Below are 20,795 nucleotides of genomic sequence, written 5' to 3' on the forward strand. Positions count from 1 at the left end.
GCAACGTTGAAGAATTTGGTCCCAGTCCCCGATAAGGTATTAACGCCACTCACAGATATCGTGTTCATAAACATCATCGAATGAAGGGAACCTCTTTACCCCAACTGTTGGGGCGCTATGCCACGCCTTAGAAATTTAGAGAAAATGACTATCAATCGATCCAATCAGCCTTCTCGAGTGCAACGTTCTGACCTGGGATTGAATCCTATGCACTTCCTCTGGTTAACATAGAAAAATGGTTGCTTGCTGTAAAATCCTTCGTACCTAGATAGACTAAACTGTTACAGCTTTTGCCTGAAATGACTGAGGAAAGCAAAAAAAGGACAGAAGCTAATAAAAAAATGACAGGAACTAGAAAAACACCACTTGTTTGTTGACAGGTGTGACGCAATTCCCTAGACTAACAGTGCAACCGCCACGTACATAGGACAGAAGCGTGGTTGTTGCCATGTCTTTTTCATAGAACGTTGAGAATGTCACTTGGTAGGCTGGTACTCTTCAACTCTGCTCCCTATAGGCTAGGGACCAATCAACCAGCCACTGTTCTATGGCCACTTGTCCCGCACTACGTAAAAATGGTTGGGAAGTTGGGAGTGTTACTGGTTCAGAGCCAAACTGCTTGGGTCGTGACCGTTGTCTCACCAAGCCAGTTGCTAATTTTGGAAGGAGTGAGGCAAACAATCAATCCTATTTCGTTACAAAATTGACATGTTACTTATGGGGTTGTCGTCCCCAAATAAAAAATCAGGATACTGCCTGAGTATTTATTAATAGAATCCATACTTGAAGAGTGCAGAGTAAACAGTGCAGACCACCATGCTGCAATGTTATAGCTTATTACGTGTTGTTGATCTTTAGTGCTTTGTCAAATTGCCTTCCCCAACATGTCCAGTTACAGAGAATCTGATCCGATTCAATGGATATCAAATCCCGAAAGGCCAGAACACTTGTTGTTCCATTGATGTTTATTGGTTAAGAGACACCTGGCTAGACACCCCGCGAGGATACAATGACTGGGGTTTTTGGCTTGGTGTATCACAAGTGGGAAACCCCAACCCCATCAAACATGAATTCCCACGTTAGCTCTAATCAGGAATGAGTAGTATAATTGTAAGCTTTTGCCACTTAGAATTGAAAATGACGACTTATGAACTCTTTGCTTTAAAATGATCATTGTGATAAAAAGGGCTACCATTGGATCTATTTGTAATTAAGCATTATTACCTTATAAAACAGAAACCTCTTGCCTCTGATACAAAGATTAGGCTGTCTTTTCCGTATAGCTGCTAAACCTAATACATGATCCCAAGCAAAAGGTCCTTTCTCACGTTTGAATGAAAGACTACATAGAAGCAATAAACAAAATCAAGATGTTTTGCCTTACTTATCCTAGACAAGAAAGCACAAATGATTATTACTCCATTGCCCTTTAAGGTAATGACCATTCATCATCAAATTGATATGACAATTACCATCAGGAGAGGAGGAAGAACAAAATATAGGGGCAATTACTTGTTACTTTTCAGGCTTTAGTTGAATCCTGGAAGCAGCAAACGTTCTGCGTAACTGAACCGAAAGGGAAAAAAATTAGTCGATCCAAAACTTTGCTTGAGACTGAATTTGACAGCAGCTAAATTTAGAAGAACTTGTCAGTGCTAGAGGCTTGCAAGAAACATACATATAAAGGAATTGGAATGAAAGAGGAGAATAAAACATTCAGTTTTTGTTGAATCTGGAGGTAACACCTTAGCAATTCCGAGCGCAATACACATGGAGCAATTGGGCCTTGGCTGATGAACTGCAATGTCTATTTGCCAAAGAGCCACAGTTATTGGGCCTTGGCTGATGAACTGCAATGTCTATTTGCAAAAGAGCCCCTGTTTTTGGGCCAAGCCTGTCCAAACTTCCCACTGCCCTCGCCTTTCAAAAACCCAAAGCTTGCCTTCCGGCCAACTGATTTCAAATCGAATTGTTCATTAAATAATAACATAATCAAGGCTTTATTGTTGGAATCTGATTCTGAGCTTTGTTATGGATTTAAATTATCGTGAGAAACATATGGAAAAGAGAAAGGTGATTCACCACCAAGGAAGAAAAGGAGAATAAAAGAGCCATGCATGGAGCACATGGGATGATTCCCAGAAAACCCAACCAAATCCAAAGTGAAGCTCATGTAAACATGACATGGCGGAAACAAAGATTTTTGACAAAAGATAGCATCATAAATTACAATTTTCAACAAGGAGTCTGGAACCGACCACCTAAAAAACTATGGATTCTGCTATCTGATTGCGAAACACTTCCCGAAGGCATATCGAACCCACCAAACCGACCAAATTAATCCCCTTCATAACGCTTTATCCTCTATAAATACTCTTCTTCCCCAACTCTCTTGCTCTTCACACTCGTTGCTCTACTAGACACTCCTGCTAAATTCCCCACAGTTCAAAAATGCCTCTCTCTAAACCTGAGAAGAACATCATCATCAAGGACGACGACGACAACAACAACTGCGCTGAAGATCAAGAAGAGCAAGAGAACATGGATTATGTAACCAGCCATCTCCACATGAAGCCAATTCATTCCAAGCAAACCCTGGACAAGGAAGTGGTTTTGCGGAGAATCCGTCACCGTAAGCGTATGAACAACGTCAAATCCGCACTGCAATCTTTCCTTGGCTCGTCGTTGCAGGCCAAAACCGAAAACAAAGTTTCGGTCCATGGATTAAAGTGGATCGATGATGCTTTTGCTGCTCTTTAATTGTAGTTGTGTACAGGTTTAATCTGTCTGGCATATGAATCAATATTTGTACAGTTATCTATGTCAGTGAAAGCAGAAGCTCTAACAAGTCTTCTATTGTTCAGATTGATGTATCAAAGATTTGTCTGGAGAATGTAACATTCCGTACTGTTTTTCTTGCAAAACGTAATATTTGCTTGGAAATCTGCTTTAACGTGGATGCAGAATATGGACCTTCATGCCCAATTTTGAGCTCCTTAAGGCCCACTTTCGAAGAACTATGACCTTTTAATCATTTAACAATATACTATTACTAACATAAGGATATGATTGAACTTTTGGGAAGGGATCATCTTTAAATGCAAAGGGTTGAAAATCTTGGCCTAGCTATGGTATCTTATGCTGGAAATTTTTTTGACTTTATCATCATGAGATTCCCAGCTTTTACATGAAACATTTAATCCAACTACATAATTTATTATAAGCAGTCTTATCTCTGGTTTCCAACCACTTCGCATTTAGTTTATGTTCAAAGACGTTGACGGATCAAAGATGAAAACATCAGCAAGACGTTGGTCTTTGGTGGAATATAAGTAAGAGTTTGTATATTATTATTTTTGTCGTAATTTTTTAGGATGGATTTGTGTCCAGTTCCATGGCATCGCTTGTTCAGTATTTCGCATTTGGAAGCAACAAGATCGTTGCTAGAATAGAATTGGCCACAGATTAAAGATGATATCTGCCAAGATCCAGAGTGTATTCACACCTAAAACCTGATTTTAAGTTATGGTCCACCAGGCAACATGATAGACCCATTAATGATTTGATTGCAAAGATTGGACAGCTGATGATATCTATATAGTTCATGACCGAACAAAGAGAAGGGAAAAAAAAACTAGAAGAAAAGGGGAAGAGATTGACCATGTTGATTTTGTTACCATATAACTGCTATTTTAACCAGCTTTCTTGTCTTATAGGGGAAAAAAATTGTACCCTTCGGTTTTTCTCTTCTATACTGTCAAAACCCAAATTAGATATTGCATTCAGATTCAAAGCGCAGTTTTAGTTCTAACAGCACCAGCCTCCAGCTAGCGAGATCTAAGCAGAATGGTAAAGCAACTTTCATGAGTTCATTACTGTCTCAAATCTCTTTTTCTTTTTGTTTTCCTTTTTGGGGTCAATGTCACATATCAGTATCACTTTGCTTTCCTGTCTTCTTGCTCGAAGTTCATTTGCCAATGTTCGCCACTTCACCTCAAGAATTGGAACAAAAGCTTTTCTAATGTTTACAGCATACCCTCACTTTTTGTGCATGATGAGGAGGACCTCCCCAAGATTTCAGGCTTGAAATGTAGACAACGCAAATCTATAATGATTAAATAAGATCTAGGGGGTATTAATTAATGGCAATTTGGAGAATAAAGATCAATCTGGGAGAGCCAAAGGAAACAAAGTTTTCTTCAACGACAACGTTTATTGTCATTACTTGATTTCAAAGATCCAATGCAAGGCAGCTAGAATAAAAGAAATGAAAGCAGAGCCGAACACGGCTTAAATTGCAATCGTTATATTGTCTTTATCTCTTGACTCTCTTCCGCGTTTTCATGCTTGTGACCCACAGCATCTTTTCTAGCTGTGGCTTGCTGTTAGAAGCAACGGAAACCATAGCTTATATTCAGCTTATTCAGCATATTTTAACTCTAGAAGATTGAAGTAAATAAGCAGCCATGATAGATTGCTTTGCCGTGTATGGTACTGCAAATTGGGGTTCCAAGGGGGTATTCATTCTTTCTCATGATCACGGGTTATTTCTGCTTGTCATTCAATGCGGATGGTCCCCACACAACAAACCAACCCTAATGACTAAAAGCTCATAGTAATGGTTGACGATGGGGGAATGATGATGATTCAGTATTTTGACTTTTTGCAGAGGCATTAGTCATTTCTCCCCGAATGCAAGATAACCAGAAAATTGTTCATTTGCTTGTGTGTGGAAAAAAATCAAAAGAGAAAAAAAACCATAGCAGCCAACGTTAGTAAATCCTAATCAGTCAGTTAAAAGTATAGTTTACCTATAATTGAGAAGGGAAGAAAACCCTCTGGAGCTTTTACTTTGTTATTGAGTATGTATGCATGCCAGTGGCAAGATGTGAATATCTAACACTAGAATTGCACTTTTTCTGTCCCTTAAATCTTATAGTTGGCAATTAACATGTCAGGATTTAACTTTAGTAGTTTCAGGTTACCAATTGGATCATGCATTGACCAATTTTTTTGAAACTTCTCTTTTTTAATCTTTCGAATGGTTTTTCACTCAAATAGAAGCCAAATTGGTAGTAAACCAACCGCCAAGGAGAGAAATTTCTCAGGCAAGCATCTTTGGCCTGCTGCCAAGTTAACTTTCAAAGAATGCTTTGGTCAGTTGATGGAAACGTTGAATTAAAAAAAGTTGGGTTTATCCTGTGGATATCGGGACAATAAGACAAGAGTAGTGTGAATACAAAGAAAAGATACAAAGCGATTTGTAGATGATTTCTCACTCTGCACAATGATGAACCCCATTTCCATAGTTTTATCCTTTTTCTCAAAATCTGTTGTGGAGTCAATATCAAAACCCCAAGATGGTTACTAGTGTTTCTTTTGCTGTCAGTGTAACTGCTTTTCACTGCTGACAAAAACCACGCCAAATTTCTAACTACATAAGTTCCTAGTATTAAACCAAGTGTTTTATTCCAGAAAGGAACAAGAGCAGGACACCTGAGAAAGAAGAGAGAATTTCCTTTCTTCTTCCAAGAGGACTCTTTTCAAGGCTTCAAGCGCCCACAACTACGGAATGATCTCAGCAAGTAGAGAATTCCAACGTCTTTGATCAATCCACCCTTGACATCTAATGGTCCTGAAGAGACTCCCAGTCCATCTCTCTTAAACAAGGATTCCTTATTTTGCTTTTACAAGTTTCGATCGGCAAAACATGAAAGAGCCAGTTGTTTTGTTCTTAGCAATCTTTCTGCTTTCATTAATCACGGCTCAAGCATCCAAGTGCAACCGGTCATGTGGCGACCAGACTGTTCCTTATCCATTTGGATTCTCTGCCGGCTGCCAAATCCCTCTAAACTGCAGCTCAAGTAGCCAGAAGCTTATCGCCGGTTTTCCAATCCTGACCATAAACGCTGATCGCATAAAAATCAGCATTGAAGCCACTTGCAACCGTCCACTCCAAGCCCTTCACCGCCTTTATGGCCCCAATTACGCGCCAACATCTCGGAACGCAATTCTGTTGCAAAACTGCACCTCGCCAGCGCCATGCATGATACCATCAACAATGGTTTACACTCATTTCGAGGCCCTTGCTTGCTCTCCTGACAGCAGCAATATAAGTTGCTATTCAGAAAACAATGTTAACGGTTTCGCTGATTACACCAAGGTGACTCGAACCAACTGCAAGTCATTTTTATCGTCCATATCAGCAGAATCTTTCAATGAATCAGCAGTCCTGGAGGTCCGGGTGGTTGAGCTAGGGTGGTGGCTTCAAGGACAGTGCTCTGACTTCTGTTCCGAAAATGCAATTTGTGATGAAATTGTTTCACCGTTTAGTGGAAAGCCAGGATTCCGTTGCAAATGCAAACATGGGTTCACAGGCGATGGATATCGTGCCGGCGATGGTTGCCGGAAAGGTCAGTTCTCCTTTACCGAATTCCTTTGAAATCTTACTTTATATTATTCAAGTTAATTCATTAAAATTCATTTATTTTGATGCTGGATTCAAACTTTGCAATCAACACATAACTTTGCTAATATGCCAACATAAAAGTCTTTGGAAACAAAATAAGCATGATTAAATTATATATTTCCAGCAGTTGCCCTGACTTTATTGCAAAATGAAGCATCGAATAAGAAAATTTTGGCTGAAAAGCAATATATGATGTACTATAAGAAGAGTTTTGTCCCCAATTTTGTTTTATTAGTCATAGAAGGAGATTTCCATGAAGAACTAGTGGTGGTAGACCATTCTCAACATAGCAGACTGAAAGGACTCATCCTGCAATTATAGTTCAATGCAATTTCTTTGCAGGGCAGCAAAGAGTGCCTCACTACACTGTTAAATGATCACAAACATCTTGATTTGCTGGCCAAAAAAGTAGTCGTGTTAGTGTCCCCAGCAGTAACAGGGGAAGAAAAGTAAATTCTGGCACTTAAAACTAGCTCTATTTTATGGGGGCCAGTCATCATTTTGTTGAAGGGCTAGTCAAACCTCACCATTCAGCACAAAAGGGAGCAAAATTTTTCCTTCATCATTTAGCAAGTTAATGAAGGGTGAACTTTGCAATCTTTCTCTTTGTCCCGGTGTAATCAACAAGATGTGTTAGTAAGAGGTTATCATTCACTCAAATGGGTAGTTTCACCTACCGCAACTGGGGGACCCTCTGGTAATTTTTTAGTTGTAGCAAATCCGACTGCATTAGTTTATCACGGAAGAAAGAGCTACCTGATCGGGAAACTCTAGAATCAACAATTAAAATATATAATATTGAGTACAAAAACTATTTTATTGTATTATATATAATTCATATACAAACAAGGAGAAAGATAGAGAAAGCAACGGCCTTGGGATCCAATGGTATTAGGTAGCACCTGGCTTCTGCTGGCGCAAAGCTGAGAGTTTATATCTTTTCTGATGCAAGGAAGTGATTAAGCATGATACCCCGTTGAGGTTTCTACATCGAGACTAAGCAAAATTGTCAAATATAGGGCAGTTCGATCAGATGGATTTGCATAATAGCAATTAATTTAGAACCTAAGCATAACTGCAGATGATTTGTTAAACCAGGCCGCTTTAATTTGCTTCACCTAGTAAAATAGTCTGCTAATCTTAAGGGTCAATAGACGTTTGTCCTCAAAGACCAGACACCTCCCAGGAATTTCCTAACGAAGATGCTCCTGAAAGTTTTCTTTAAAATCAGAATGTCATTGTCTGTTTAAACTAATGTACAAACTGCAAACTCTTTCTGTCTTACAATTTGTTTTCATGTGTTTGTTGCCATGTACAACCGAACAGCACCTTCAGATTGCAACCTTGCAAGATACATTTCAGGAAAATGTGGAGGAACGACTAGGGTCGCTGTTTTGGTTGGAGGTAATGATCAATTAGCATCAAACATCCTAGTATATGTTTCTTTGAGGATAGCCAATAATAAACGTATTCACAAGGCTCTTGTTTGAGGTAATGGCCTTGCCCTTGTATCATGGCCGGTGGCCTCAAGCTAGTGATTCAGTGAAAATGACTTGATGATTTATCAAATTACTCGTACAACAAATAAAGACTAGAATTAGTATATCCTATATATGCAGCACTAATTTTGGTGTTCATCTTCCTCAGGCATTGCAGCTGGAGCTTCTTTAATGATCTGTGCAGTTCTACTATGCTGCTTTGTGCAGAGGCAATCCAATTCAAAAGCCAGACACAGCACAAAACGCTTCCTATGCGAAGCTTCAGACATCAGCATTCCAATATATACATACAAAGAAATAGAGAAAGCTACAAATAGTTTCTCAGAGAAACAAAGGCTTGGAACTGGGGCCTTTGGAACAGTCTATGCAGGAAAACTCCATAACAATTCATGGGTTGCTATTAAAAGGCTAAAGCATAGAGATACTGATTGCATTGAACAAGTCATGAATGAGATCAAGCTAATTTCATCTGTCAGCCACCCAAATCTAGTGCGGCTCTTGGGTTGCTCCATAGAAAACAGTGAACAGATACTTGTGTATGAGTTTATGCCCAATGGAACTTTATGTCAGCACCTACAAAGAGAGAGGGGTGATGGACTTGCCTGGCCAGTTCGCCTTACAATTGCTGCTGAAACTGCACAAGCTATTGCTCATCTGCACTCTGCCATAGATCCCCCAATATACCACAGAGACATCAAGTCCAGCAACATACTCCTAGATTACAATTTCAGGTCCAAATTAGCAGATTTTGGTCTTTCTAGACTTGGAAGGACTGAAATATCCCACATCTCAACCGCCCCTCAAGGAACTCCAGGATACCTTGATCCTCAGTACCACCAAAACTTTCATCTTTCAGACAAAAGCGATGTTTATAGTTTTGGGGTAGTTCTTATTGAGATCATAACAGCACTAAAAGTCGTGGACTTTTCTAGGCCTCCAAATGAAGTAAACTTGGCTGCTGTTGCTACTGACAGAATCAGCAAAGGGCGTTTAGATGAGATCATTGACCCTTTAATAGAGCCAAATAGTGATTCTTGGACATTATCTTCAATCCACAAGGTGGCAGAGCTGGCTTTCAGATGCTTATCATTTCACAGGGACATGAGACCTACAATGATGGAAGTAGCAGTAGAATTGGAACAAATCAGGCTAAGTAGGTGGGTTCCTGCAGAAGAAATTACTTGTGCAGCTTCATCAGAAGTATCTCCTTGCTCTTCCTCATCCAATCTAAGCGAGCGACCGCTAAGCACGGCAGTTAAGACGGCTGGACTCGAGAATAGAGGCCTATTTATGCTTCAGATGTCTAATGTCGGTTGTGTGAACTCGATGGAAAGATTGAAGGACAATTCACCCGTATCAGTTCAAGATCCATGGTTAAGTGAACAAAGCTCGCCTTCATCCAGCAGTTTGCTAAATAATGTAACCCATTAACCCGGAAGTCACTCTTTCTTCAGATTTCAACTTCATCTCCTACTGTTTAACACTTGGTTTCATCAATGCAGTATTCCACAGTTTTGTTCTTTCCCCACGGTTTCTTAGAGTCATGCCCTACTGTATGTTTATAGACACTGCAGAAACTGTTCCCCTTAGCTTGACTTGTATCCATTCATGAAAGCTCAAAATGTTGGAATCTATTGTTATTATTAGGATTTATTTGCACCTTCCTTGGGCCTTGAATCTGGTTTTCCTTGATCACTCGGAAATTTTAGACCTCTGTGCTAATTTCGAACCTCGGTTCTCTTGGTCGGCTTCATCGACCCAATCCATAATCTAGCATTGCCAAGACCAGCCAGCAGCACATGGGAAATAGGGATAAGAAAATGACAAATAAAGAAATGGCTCGCCCATCCAAGCTACTCTTAATTCAATTGTATAGATGCATAGATTTTTTTTTTTTTTATAAATGAGACACAAATTAATGAATTCAATATTAAAATATAATAGATTCATGAATTTTATTTTATTTTATTTTGATTAAAAAATGAAGGCACGAGAATCTATGATATAGATACTCCTCTTTCGTTATCAAACGTGACATGTATAATCTGTTGCTGATTATAGAAAAATTTGATCTGAACGAACGGTCTTGCGAACAAGTTATCTTGAAATTGTCAACTTACTACTTTGCTGATAGTCCTCCATGTCCACCCATTTCTTTGCTTTATTTATTTTTTCTTCGTCAGAATTCAGATGGCTAGATGCAGTCGACCTACTCCGCTACAAAGTCCAAAGCATAGGGAATGAACAAGCCAGAGATGAAAGCAGATTTAAGCTGCCAGGCTGGATGATAAACTGGTCCAAATCAAACCACACAAAACCACCTGTCTGACAAGTAAACAAGACAGAACCCAACTTAGACAAAGATTACATTTCTAGTTTATTACTATTACAAAGCCAGGAAACAGTCTCCGCAGAAAAAAGCGTTGCCGTAGTCATATAACTTTCTATGCCTTGACCCAAAAAGGAGTGTTCAAAGTCCTTGAAATTTCAACTTAAAGGTGGGTTAGCTTGCACGTTCAAAATCCTTCCAAATTTTGATGGTAAAGAGCTCTTTTTTGGGGTATATGACCTCGTGTTTCAGTTTGGAAAGGATCAGCTGGGGAGCAAGAGAGGGAGGGTCAGGACCATTTTCTTTGTCCAGCAGTGCACTATCTTCACGTTCTTACGTTTCCAATTCATGGGCTCCAAACTCCCAACAACAAAAGCAATGGGCCTAGCCTACTCCAAATGCTTGGAGGATATTATGGTAATTGAGTGCAGGCCACAATAATGATCATTGATGCTAAGGACCACCACTTGGAGGTCATGCATGCTGATGCCAGGAGGACAGTCGAACCTATCCTTCTCAGCTTTCACAGTCAGGGACTTTGTTCAGAGATCTCAAACTTCTTACATTAGCGGCTTCTGTTGTACAATGTTCAGAGTAGTGTTCTTTTGGGGTTAACTGGTGAGTTTTGAACCAACCAAAGAATATGTATTACATCAAAAAATTTGAGTTTCCATGGCTGTCGCTGATTACAACCACTTACCTGCCTCAAAAGAACACACGCATCTCTCGTTTCTTATCTTGCAGACAGTCACTTCCAAGGTTTTCAACGCCCCAGTAGCCAACTTTTTCTTTCGTCAATCACACGACAGGTAAGTACCATTATTGCATTAGAGTCATTACTTCATCTTTAAAAATTTAAGCACAAGAAGGATTTAGATTTATACAAATAGGTAAACACAATTATATGGAAGCGCTATGCATCATTTCGCATTCGACCTTGAATAAATAAGCGGTGAATACAACTTAGGTACCTTCCTTCTGCACCCTGTTTCCGCCATGCCTTAGCTCAAGTATCGGGAGGGATACCATAAACAGTATGTCGACAACTAAGTTCATTTCATGCTAACAAATTACATTAATAACTTGCCAAATATACCCTAGACGAAACCTAAAAAGAATTTCTCTCCAAACTAAAAGCTTGCTCTCTTCAACGACGTTACCGTAACGGCGGCCCCCAACGGCGACTTACCGACGACGATCTCAAACGAATCGTAACGTCTGAACAGGTTCACCACCAGAAGCCTAGAGACAAGCACCACGAAATCCTTGCCGGCGCACTGTTTGTTCCCCAATGTCGGATTCTCAGTCTCAGGCCCGTTTGACCAAAGCACGTGCTTTAACAGCTTCTCCCCGTCGTCACCCACAAATCTATCCGGGACAAACTCTTCAGATCTCTCGAATATTTTCGGATCCTTTGTCGCAAAAGGTTGGAACCCGAACAACATCTCCCCTTCTTTCACTTCGAAAACTGCGTCGTGGCTCTCGATCAGAAGGTCTTTCTTTGCTTTCCCGAACTGTAACGGGACGGGAGGTTCGATCCGGAGCCCTTCGTATACGACGGATTTCATCAATGGCATCTGTTCCATGGCAGCCATCGTGAGTTTCCCACCGTTGGATCTGATGGCTGATCTGATCTCTTGTGCTAATTCAGTATGCAATTTTACTCCAGCTCTGGCAATCCACTTTAGCATGTTGGGGAAGAAAATGTTCATGCCACCGAGAGAATTAAAGCACGTGGCGAATAAAAGATTATGACAAGCTTCTTCTCGTGAGATACCCAGTTTCTCAGCTTCATCTAGAACGAAACCAGATGACTCGTAGAAAAATTCATAGAGTCTCTGGTAATCTTTCTTAACGAGAGATGGCGGAAGACGAAAACTGTGGATTAGGAGTTCTTCAACAAATTTTGGGAGACCAAGAGATAGAACTGGACCCACTTGAAACAGTACCCATTTCCTAATCAAGCTTGGACCATCAGCACCTAGTTTAGTATCAGGCGGGTTTGAACCGAACAAAGCCCGAGCCAAGAAGTTAAACCCAGCTTGATCATTGGCTGTCTGAAAACTGCTTTTGCCTTTCTCCGCCAGTTCTTTCTCTAACGTTTCAAATAACTCGCTGTAACAAGCTTCAAACTCAGGGATCACTTTATCTCTCCTAGATTTCAAAAGAAAAAACAGAAGTTGTTTGAGTTTGGCGTGTTCGGGCTCGGCCGGGTCGAGATATGACAGGATTCGGTAGCCGCCCGTGAGGTCGGTTGAAGGCATGTAAGTACCAGTGAAAAGGTCCTTTTTTTCAACTTTGTTCACATCAAAGAGAACAGGGAAACTCTTACCGTCGAGCAAAGCAACAACCTTTGGGTTAGGAGCGATGAAAGGACCAGGTGGCATGTTGGTTCTGAACACGGTTGATTGGTATTTCTGGATTCTCGACTTAAAAAATTCATCTCGCCCTTGGTTATAGAAATAGTCAAGCCGGTCCTTGATTGGTCCAACAAACGGAACCCCATAATTCCCAGGAACTTTCTTCAACGGAAGCTTGGCTTCTCCAGGCTCTGAAACCTTCACCGATGGTGCCGGTACAGATGGTTTCTCTGACACTGAGGCTCTAATCGGACAGACTATCACACGACGCGTACGCAACTTCGTTCTTGTTGACGAGGATAATGATTTGCTCGGTGAATTAAACTGCAGAGGCACAGAAGTGAAAGGTAAAGAAGAGGATGCCATTGGGGTTGGCTGACAATTTAATTTCTTCCTGACAGTTACGATTATACGTTACAGGAGGCAAAAAGGTTATGGAAAAAGGTCCGGGTTGCGGGGTGTGATGATAAGGCGAAGTGGGTTGCAAGTGGAGGAGAGAGTCGAGTCTTTATTTATAGGAGTGGGCAACAACATGGGTGGCAATGAAAGGTAAAAGGTTGCCGGTGACAGCTGACTTGTCCACAGCGCGCAATAAATCTACTTTTCCTTCGAGTTTCCACTCTCAACACGCACGTGTTCATCCACTGCTTTATTTATACCAGGCATGCAGCAAATTATTGGTTTCCCAACTTCTATTTATTAATATAAAGAGTATACAAATAGTATTAAAATAAATTTAAATTTTCATTAATATGAGTTTTTCATAAGAGATATCATAGTGATAATTCTGAATCAAAGGTATGAATGATCTTTGTCCACTTAACATACACCATGGACCATGACTTATTTTTTGGGCAACACCCAATGGTCCCAATGTGCTCAACTATAGAGCTCTAGCAAAGTGTCCTATTCTTTGAAGTAACATTTGAAAAACTTTTTGTGCCCTTTGTTTTTTCCATTTACGGGAATTATAAAACAATAACAAGCTTTGTCATGTTAAAAAGATTCTTGTTTTTTTAATTTTGTTCGAATTGGAGAGAGAATCTTCAGTTTCTAGGCATTTTCCTATGTGGAATTCGCACATGTTGTTCTGATTCCACGCGGTAATAGGTTTGGGACTTTGGAGGAAACTGTTCATTTGACTGCCCATGGTGTCTTCCATGCCAAAGACGTGATCTTTCTTGACATGGAAAACAATGAAGAAGAGTAATTCAATCAAGTAATCATATCCCTAATATTACATGTTTATATACTATAATAAATAATGACTTTATATATTTATTTAGTAAAGTAACACATAATCATTCGATAATGTTACGTTGTTAATATTTAAATATAAAACGATAAATGATATTTTAATTTAAAAATTTATTTAATTTAAAATAAAAATATAATATAATATAATATATAAGTAAAATTTTATTAAAATAATTGAAAATTTTTTGAAGTATTAAACCTTTCATAAAATTCGTACAGCTTACAACTCAACAAGGACTAAGGTAGACGAAAGTTTTGAATAAACTTGAATAAGAAATGGTACAAAAGCAGCTTAATTTTTGTACTAATTTTTTAAAAGGCTTGGAAAGTCTAAGAGGTTGAAGGGTCAAAACGCGAGAGGCGACAGGCCAAACCGCTGCATCTGCTCGTCAACTTCCGACCAAGCAACCTGGACTACGGCGGGTTCTCACTGCCGGCCAAATTTGACATATATTTCATGTGAATTTAATCCACTTTTTTGCATCAACACATGTGGCTTTTTGTATGGTTCTGTTGTGCTTCTTGCCCTCTTAAGGAGTTAACTCATCAGGTTGATGGGCTCTTGTTTTCATCCTGGGGAGGTTGCGGCTGAAAAGGTAATATGGTCCCGTCCTCCTATTGGTCGACCAGTGAAAATTCAACCAGAAATTGAAAAAGACATGCCCAACAGGAAGTGGGAGTCCGAGTAATGGGGCTAAGTGGCTAATCCTAGTCAACATGAACAGTTCCTGGCCAAAACCTTAATGGCTCGACGAATTCTCTTACTCAAAATATACTGCAAGAAACATTTTGAGCTCAAGAACAAAAAACCTTTCCTTCTGAAGTGAAATTAATCCAAACTCAATAATTCATATATATATATATATATAGTGATGGTTGTCATGACTTTGCCATATCCAATAGTACTTTCTTTATTATTTCAGTAAAAGAGAATAGTGTACCGACCTATTCATCGAAGGAAAGTCTTGGAACTCTATGCTTTTTCGACGTTATTTTGATGGTTTTGTTTGGCTCCAAAATCACTTTCCATGGATTAAAACTGGTTGTCTCTTTTCTAGACCCCGAGTATGTGTTGTGAAAGGATTTTGGTGGTACTGGTACATGTTGAAGGTAACTGGCTACGGTGCAAATCCTAGTATTCTGGAGCTTTGTCCTTAAGCGGAAAGGACGAAAGAGAATTGTCAACTGAGTTAGGACCTGCACAACTTAGCTTGAAAGCTAAATAGTATCATTGCTTGTCTACTTACTGCTGCAAAAAAGAATACAGGTTGTGTTCTGTGTCTTACAATGTAATGACATTGCATGAAATAAGCATGGACACTGTGTTTGAAAGAATTAAGGTTGTGTTGGGTGTTTTACAATGTAATGACATCGCAGGAAATGTCTAGATATAATGGAGAGGATGGACACAACTTGCTTGAAAGATAAAGAGTATCATAACCTGTCTACTCACTACTGTGGAAAAGAATTAAGGTTGTATTCGGTGTCTTATAATGTAATGACATTGCAGGGAACGCCTGAATATAATGGGCTTGCAGGTTATGCCATATCCTGTATAAATTTAAAGCAAGAATGGCTGAATGTAGTGGGCTTTACTCAGCATTTATGAGTGGATCAATGTCTGAAAATTTGTTTGGCCGTTAACGTCTTTCCTGGGTTGTTTTTCCATTTAAGCTAATGGGCTACTGGCTTCGAACAGCAAGCCCAACTAAGAACGTGTTGGGTTTGGCAGGAAGTGGAAACACCTCGTACCTTGGGAGAAACTGGGGGGGTTTAAGCGGTGGACAACCATTGACATCAACCAACTCTGCTAAAACCCTAAAAGACCCTGTAAGATGGAACTTCAACCTGTTTGTCTTGGATTTCCTGTCCCAAAGTTCAAATTGTCCAATCGTCGTCGCTTCTCTCATCAATCTGTAAGTAAAGTCTCACTCAAGTTTGTTACATTCTTCATGTTAAACCTCACCCTTCCTCCCGCTTGTTTCTTTTTTTCATTAATTTTATGAAAGCCAGAAACTCACTCTTGTCTCCAATGATCGAATTTTGAAGGCTCCTGCAAATGACCTCGTATTAAGAAATGGAGATGTTCGGCTTGGAGATGTCTCAAAGTGTACATTTTTGCATCATCATCTCGGATTTTTTGTGGTGTTAATGCTTGTTCTGCCTGCTTTGATGTTTGAACTAAAAACAAAATTCATTTTTTAATTCTAAATTCAGGGTGTTCGATGCCTAAAGTGAAGAGCTTTCATAGGTACTATACATTGTGGAGTTTGAACAGAGGAGGAATAGTGTGTGCTTTTGGTTCTGATCAAAACTCAAGCTTGAAACTTACTGGGAGGGAGAATTCCGGTGTGGCTATTAGTAGGTTTGGTGGGGTGGAGCCGTTTCGTGGTAAATCAGGTTCTGTTTCATTTCATGGGATAACTCACCAGCTGGTGGAAGAGAGCAAATTGATGTCAGCTCCTTTCCAAGAAGAAAAAGGGTCATTCCTCTGGGTTTTGGCACCTATTGCTTTGATTGGTTCATTGATTCTTCCACAGTTTTTCTTCAGTAATGCAATTGAGACTTTCTTCAGGGACGAGACACTCGTAGGTATTCTAAATCTCTAATTCAACTTGACCTTTTCCTTGCTTTGATGTTAGATGGTTTCCTTGAACTGGTTGCTTCCTTTTAGTTGAATGTCATGTTTGGAGCTTCGCATCTCTGCATCCTGATGCAGATGGGGTGAGATCAAACATGTTAGTCTTATAGCTGTTAAGTTTTAGTTTGAATTTTGCATGGGGGTGAAAAGGCTGATGGAGCTCCTTTCAGGGTCGAAGGTTCAATTGACCAATTTGACCAGGAGCTCTGTCCATTGTTTTGTTACTATGTTTATGTAATTCTTTTGCATGATTATATTGTGCAGAGATTGTGTCTTCTTTATCCTTTGAAGTGATGTTCTATATTGGTCTTGGAATGTTCCTGCTTGTTACCGATCATGTTCAAAGGCCATATTTGCAATTCAGCGCAAAGAGGTGGGGTCTGATTACAGGACTCAGGGGCTACCTAACATCATCTTTCTTCACAATGGGTTTTAAGGTTGTTGCTCCCCTCTTTGCCGTCTACGTAACTTGGCCAGTGCTTGGATTCCCAGCCTTGGTTGCAGTGGCTCCTCTCCTGGTGGGCTGTGCTGCTCAACTTGCATTTGAGAGGATTCTTGATAAGCGTCAGTCATCTTGTTGGCCCCTGGTTCCTATTGTTTTTGAGGTAATTGGTGTTTTAACTGATTTTGATTCATTCTGAAGACCGAATAAGATGATTGACGACTTTAAAATTGATTTTTCAGGTGTATAGATTGTATCAGTTGACCAAAGCTACTCAATTTATACAGAACTTTATGTTCTTGATGAAAGATTCTCCCAGAACCCCCGAGATGATGGAGAGAGGTAGTGCGCTTGTCGGAATGGTAGTAACTTTCCAAGTCCTAGCTGTGGTTTGCCTTTGGTCGTTCATGACGTTTCTCCTACGGCTTTTTCCTTCTAGACCAGTTGCAGAGAACTATTGATGTTCGCAATGGTGGTTCCCTAGGTATCCATGCATGTTCGTCTAAAGTACATAATAGGATAAAGTGTTTTGGGTCACTGCCGAAAATGGGATTACAGTTAGTAAAAGGTTGAATTAAGAAAAAGAGCAGGTGAAGTTCGTGATGTTACTCGAATGCTATTAGTTCTAACTTCTAATTATAACCTTTTATTATCTTCCTTCTGACGAAAGAATGTTTCAATGAGTATCTGCTTGTGTTGATACAGAGAGGCATTGTTTATTTCTTTCTCACATTGTTCGAATCTTGATGATATAACTTATTCTTGAACTGCTGTGCTTCCAAACTCGACAAACCACTCTCTTCACGAAGAACACTTACTGTAATAGTACTGCCTTTCTTCCTTGTCTTAACATCCAAAACTTAAAGTGCTCATGGATAGCTTTTGAAAGAAGGGAGGGTGAGGGTAAACCAAATAATTTTGTACTTTTCTTTGCCTTTCTAAAATTTCAATCATACACTATAAAACACTTTGGACTTGGGATTCAAGGTAACTAAACTTCTACAAGGTATGCAAATTTTACACGTAAATGTTCTGAGAAGAGTTAAGCAAAATAGTTCATGCCCTGGAGGGTTGGGATATTTGTTTGAGGTGATTTGCTATTCTTCTCAGCTCCTTCGATCTGGTTATTGTTTTTCTCTCCAAAATTCTGACCCAGGGATGGCCTTTTGGTGGATTTCAAGCTGAAAAACTTCACAAAACTCCTTAATCAAGGACTTGTACGAGATATCAATCAGCTGACAATCATCAGGATTCTGTGTATCTGCTCTTGTGGATGACTGGAATTCTTGAAGCAACCCCTGAATACTTCCAACCTGACGATCCTGTAATCCACATGGGACTATCCAACTGAAGGGAGTCAGGTCTGTGGTGACATTAAGTGCTAACCCATGGTATGTTATCCACTGAGATACTCTTACGCCAATTGCAGCTAATTTCTGATTCCCTGTAGCCAAAATTAATAGCCAAATGATCAGCAGGCCAGGTTATTTCTCCTAAAAAAAAAGTTAGATCAGAACAAATGATGTTGGTACTATTGATACAAGGGCTGTTGTCTTAGACAATGGTGATATCTTCATATTGCCAAGCAGCTAGACAACATAAAAGTGCATGGTTTGAGACTCTCACCCTTCCCATGAGGTCAAGACCCTCAATTGGATATGAAGTTACTATCGGTAAGAGAACTACAAACCATAATGATAGCTTGCACTCTTAATTTGAAGGACTAATATGAGTAGAGTGAGTCTAATAAACCTGCTTGCTCCCTGCATCTACAGCTTCGAGCAAAAGATACATAATGCAATAACAAATAAAAAATGACAACCATATGTGTCTTTCCTTTGCCTGTAATGTCCCACAGTAAAATTTCATTTGAAAGGCATTGAGGGATGAACACTGTGAAAGCATAACTGACAAAGTTAGAACAGATGTGCTCAACTGTTCAGTAACTGGAAATGCAATCACAACCTATCAAATATTGAAAGAGTAGAGTAACTCCCTTCTCCAAGATGTAAACAGTGCAAAGTTTCAATCTCATATAAACCTAGTAGGAAGAGAGAAGAATCACATTATGAAAACAGAGCAAGCATCAAATGAAAAAGATAAGAAATCTTACCAACCCAAACACCCGTTAAACCCTCAATCCTAGAAGCCTTAATAGAAAATGTTGATGAAAGAACACGAATCACCACCTCCTCAAGTGCCCTAAGATACCAGTGAAGATCCATCTTGTGATTCCGAAGATTAATAATGGGATACATAACTAGCTACATTTCAACACAGGCAGTAAACAGAAGAACAAAAAAAGTCAGTCCAAATAGAATATTACCCTGAAATCAAATTGATTGAAAATTGTTAGCCCATCTAGCTTGAAAGTTAAAACTATACCTGTCCAGGGCCATGGTATGTAACTTCCCCGCCTCGTTCAGTTCGATAAACATCAAAAGGAGCTTCCGCTAAGTCAAAATTCAGGTACTTTTCAGAGCTACCGGTGCCCATTGTATAAACAGGGTTATGCTGGAGAATGATTAATGTATCTGGGCAATCCTCGTTTCTTTGAAGCAATGCTTTCTTCTCTTCAACAATTTGTTTTTGCCAAGACCATGCCTTTGCATATGGCAATAGCTCCTTGTGCAAATCATAACACTCGCAACTGTGGAAATGGAAGTTAAAAAGCATGAATTTCGTGGGGTGGAAATAAATGGAATTTGTTTGTGAAAATGCTTGAGAAAAGACGAGAGGAAACTTACGCTTTTGTTTTTGTTTGAGTTACTGGGTTGAATCGGTGAGGTTCCTTTTGATGCTTTACGGCTGTGCATGTTGTTGGGATTGTTCTGAAACAAAGATTTGGTGCAAGAATCATATCTTATGAATCTCTGTAACTAAGCATTAGTGAACAATTTGGGCTTTTTGCTGAAATGCTAATAGTTCCCCTCTGGAAGCGAAGAAACCGAAGATGTAATGAATGTGCAGATTCATCTGGACCGTTGACAATTTGGTTTGGAGATCTTAAGGCTAAGTTAGACATTTCACTTGCCGACTTCTGGTCTGTTATGTACTTTTAATACTCAGTTCAAAACAGAGGAGCCCTAATCAAACTAGCTATAAAGGTAACTGATGGAGAAAATAGCAAAGCAGTCACCCTGAAGTCATTCGCTGCTGCTTCGGCTGCGATTATTTAACATGTAAATTCTGCTGAATGAGATTCCATTGATGGGGTTTTTCTCTGTGATGATAAAAGATGATGATGAGTCTGATCTCTTCATCTATTCCATTCACCTTGACGACAAATCGAGGCATTTGTCTGAGAGAGAAAGATCCCCTCTTCTCTTTTACCTTCTATGAATCTCTGTTTCTCAAGATGCCTACTTGTTTGCTTCCCAAGAAAATTCTGGGAACTGAAAAAAAGAGAAGTCCCAATATTTAGATTTCAAAATCGACAATTCTTGTTTGAATTGCAAAAGCAGATTATGTTCCAATAGAGTGCGGCGATGATGATTGAAAAGACCTTTTATTTTCTGAGGCATGTCCTCTGATAGAGTCTCAAGCACTTTTGAGCCGCATATCTTAATCAAAATCAGGGAAAACTTTTTGTGCTAGTGTATTTGTATTTGTTTGTCTATAAAAACAGAGTTAAATACAGCTCTGCATGGGCAACCATTTGATCAGGACCAGTTCATTTTCATGTTAAAATCTCACGATTTCATTAAATGAAGTCCCTATGTGATTCTCCATGAAAGGGCCTATGCTGATGTAAGAGCAAGCAGGTTTGTTCGAGAATTCTGGATGTTTATATTGGAT

General features: G+C 39.6%; 4 protein-coding genes across 6 annotated transcripts; 2 read left to right on the forward strand and 2 right to left on the reverse strand.

Moving 5' to 3' along the window:
• Positions 5,250-9,645, forward strand: LOC18591312 (wall-associated receptor kinase-like 14). 2 transcript variants are annotated; one of them, XM_007017363.2, is made up of 3 exons: positions 5,252-6,413; positions 7,796-7,873; positions 8,117-9,645. In XM_007017363.2, the coding sequence occupies exons 1-3, from the start codon at positions 5,711-5,713 to the stop codon at positions 9,397-9,399; spliced, it is 2,064 nt and encodes a 687-aa protein (XP_007017425.2). In that variant the 5' UTR covers positions 5,252-5,710; the 3' UTR covers positions 9,400-9,645. The 2 variants fall into 2 exon arrangements, with proteins under 2 accessions (XP_017981897.1, XP_007017425.2); XM_018126408.1 differs by lacking the exon at positions 7,796-7,873 and having other exon boundaries at positions 5,250-6,413.
• Positions 11,144-13,317, reverse strand: LOC18591313 (allene oxide synthase 1, chloroplastic). Its single transcript, XM_007017364.2, has one exon. It carries the CDS (start codon positions 13,021-13,023, stop codon positions 11,428-11,430), a length of 1,596 nt encoding a protein of 531 aa, XP_007017426.2. The 5' UTR covers positions 13,024-13,317; the 3' UTR covers positions 11,144-11,427.
• LOC18591314 lies at positions 15,680-17,764 on the forward strand. Of its 2 annotated transcripts, none has more exons than XM_007017365.2 (5): positions 15,680-15,830; positions 15,964-16,024; positions 16,132-16,506; positions 16,820-17,160; positions 17,240-17,764. In XM_007017365.2, the coding sequence occupies exons 1-5, from the start codon at positions 15,750-15,752 to the stop codon at positions 17,456-17,458; spliced, it is 1,077 nt and encodes a 358-aa protein (XP_007017427.2). In that variant the 5' UTR covers positions 15,680-15,749; the 3' UTR covers positions 17,459-17,764. The 2 variants fall into 2 exon arrangements, with proteins under 2 accessions (XP_007017427.2, XP_017981836.1); XM_018126347.1 differs by having other exon boundaries at positions 15,688-15,830; positions 15,928-16,024.
• LOC18591315 (plastidial lipoyltransferase 2) lies at positions 17,902-20,795 on the reverse strand. Its single transcript, XM_007017366.2, has 4 exons — positions 19,745-20,795; positions 19,383-19,647; positions 19,111-19,261; positions 17,902-18,441 (listed from the first exon to the last, which is right to left on the reverse strand). The coding sequence occupies exons 1-4, from the start codon at positions 19,855-19,857 to the stop codon at positions 18,122-18,124; spliced, it is 849 nt and encodes a 282-aa protein (XP_007017428.2). The 5' UTR covers positions 19,858-20,795; the 3' UTR covers positions 17,902-18,121.

The sequence above is a fragment of the Theobroma cacao genome, chromosome 8 (genome assembly GCF_000208745.1).
Source record: "Theobroma cacao cultivar B97-61/B2 chromosome 8, Criollo_cocoa_genome_V2, whole genome shotgun sequence".
NCBI lineage: Eukaryota > Viridiplantae > Streptophyta > Magnoliopsida > Malvales > Malvaceae > Theobroma > Theobroma cacao.

What these genes read in the sequence shown, in the direction of transcription:
- LOC18591312 (XM_007017363.2), top strand. Translation starts at nt 5,711, where the DNA reads ATGAAAGAGCCAGTTGTTTTGTTCTTAGCAATCTTTCTGCTTTCATTA. An exon ending in CGGCGATGGTTGCCGGAAAG is followed by an intron (nt 6,414 to 7,795) that starts GTCAGTTCTCCT and finishes ACAACCGAACAG; the next exon opens with CACCTTCAGATTGCAACCTT. An exon ending in GGTCGCTGTTTTGGTTGGAG is followed by an intron (nt 7,874 to 8,116) that starts GTAATGATCAAT and finishes CATCTTCCTCAG; the next exon opens with GCATTGCAGCTGGAGCTTCT.
- LOC18591313 (XM_007017364.2), bottom strand. Translation starts at nt 13,023, where the DNA reads ATGGCATCCTCTTCTTTACCTTTCACTTCTGTGCCTCTGCAGTTTAAT.
- LOC18591314 (XM_018126347.1), top strand. Translation starts at nt 15,750, where the DNA reads ATGGAACTTCAACCTGTTTGTCTTGGATTTCCTGTCCCAAAGTTCAAA. An exon ending in GTCGCTTCTCTCATCAATCT is followed by an intron (nt 15,831 to 15,927) that starts GTAAGTAAAGTC and finishes TATGAAAGCCAG; the next exon opens with AAACTCACTCTTGTCTCCAA. An exon ending in TGGTTCCTATTGTTTTTGAG is followed by an intron (nt 17,161 to 17,239) that starts GTAATTGGTGTT and finishes TTGATTTTTCAG; the next exon opens with GTGTATAGATTGTATCAGTT.
- LOC18591315 (XM_007017366.2), bottom strand. Translation starts at nt 19,857, where the DNA reads ATGATTCTTGCACCAAATCTTTGTTTCAGAACAATCCCAACAACATGC. An exon ending in CATACCATGGCCCTGGACAG is followed by an intron (nt 19,262 to 19,382) that starts GTATAGTTTTAA and finishes GTTGAAATGTAG; the next exon opens with CTAGTTATGTATCCCATTAT. An exon ending in TTTAACGGGTGTTTGGGTTG is followed by an intron (nt 18,442 to 19,110) that starts GTAAGATTTCTT and finishes TTTTGGCTACAG; the next exon opens with GGAATCAGAAATTAGCTGCA.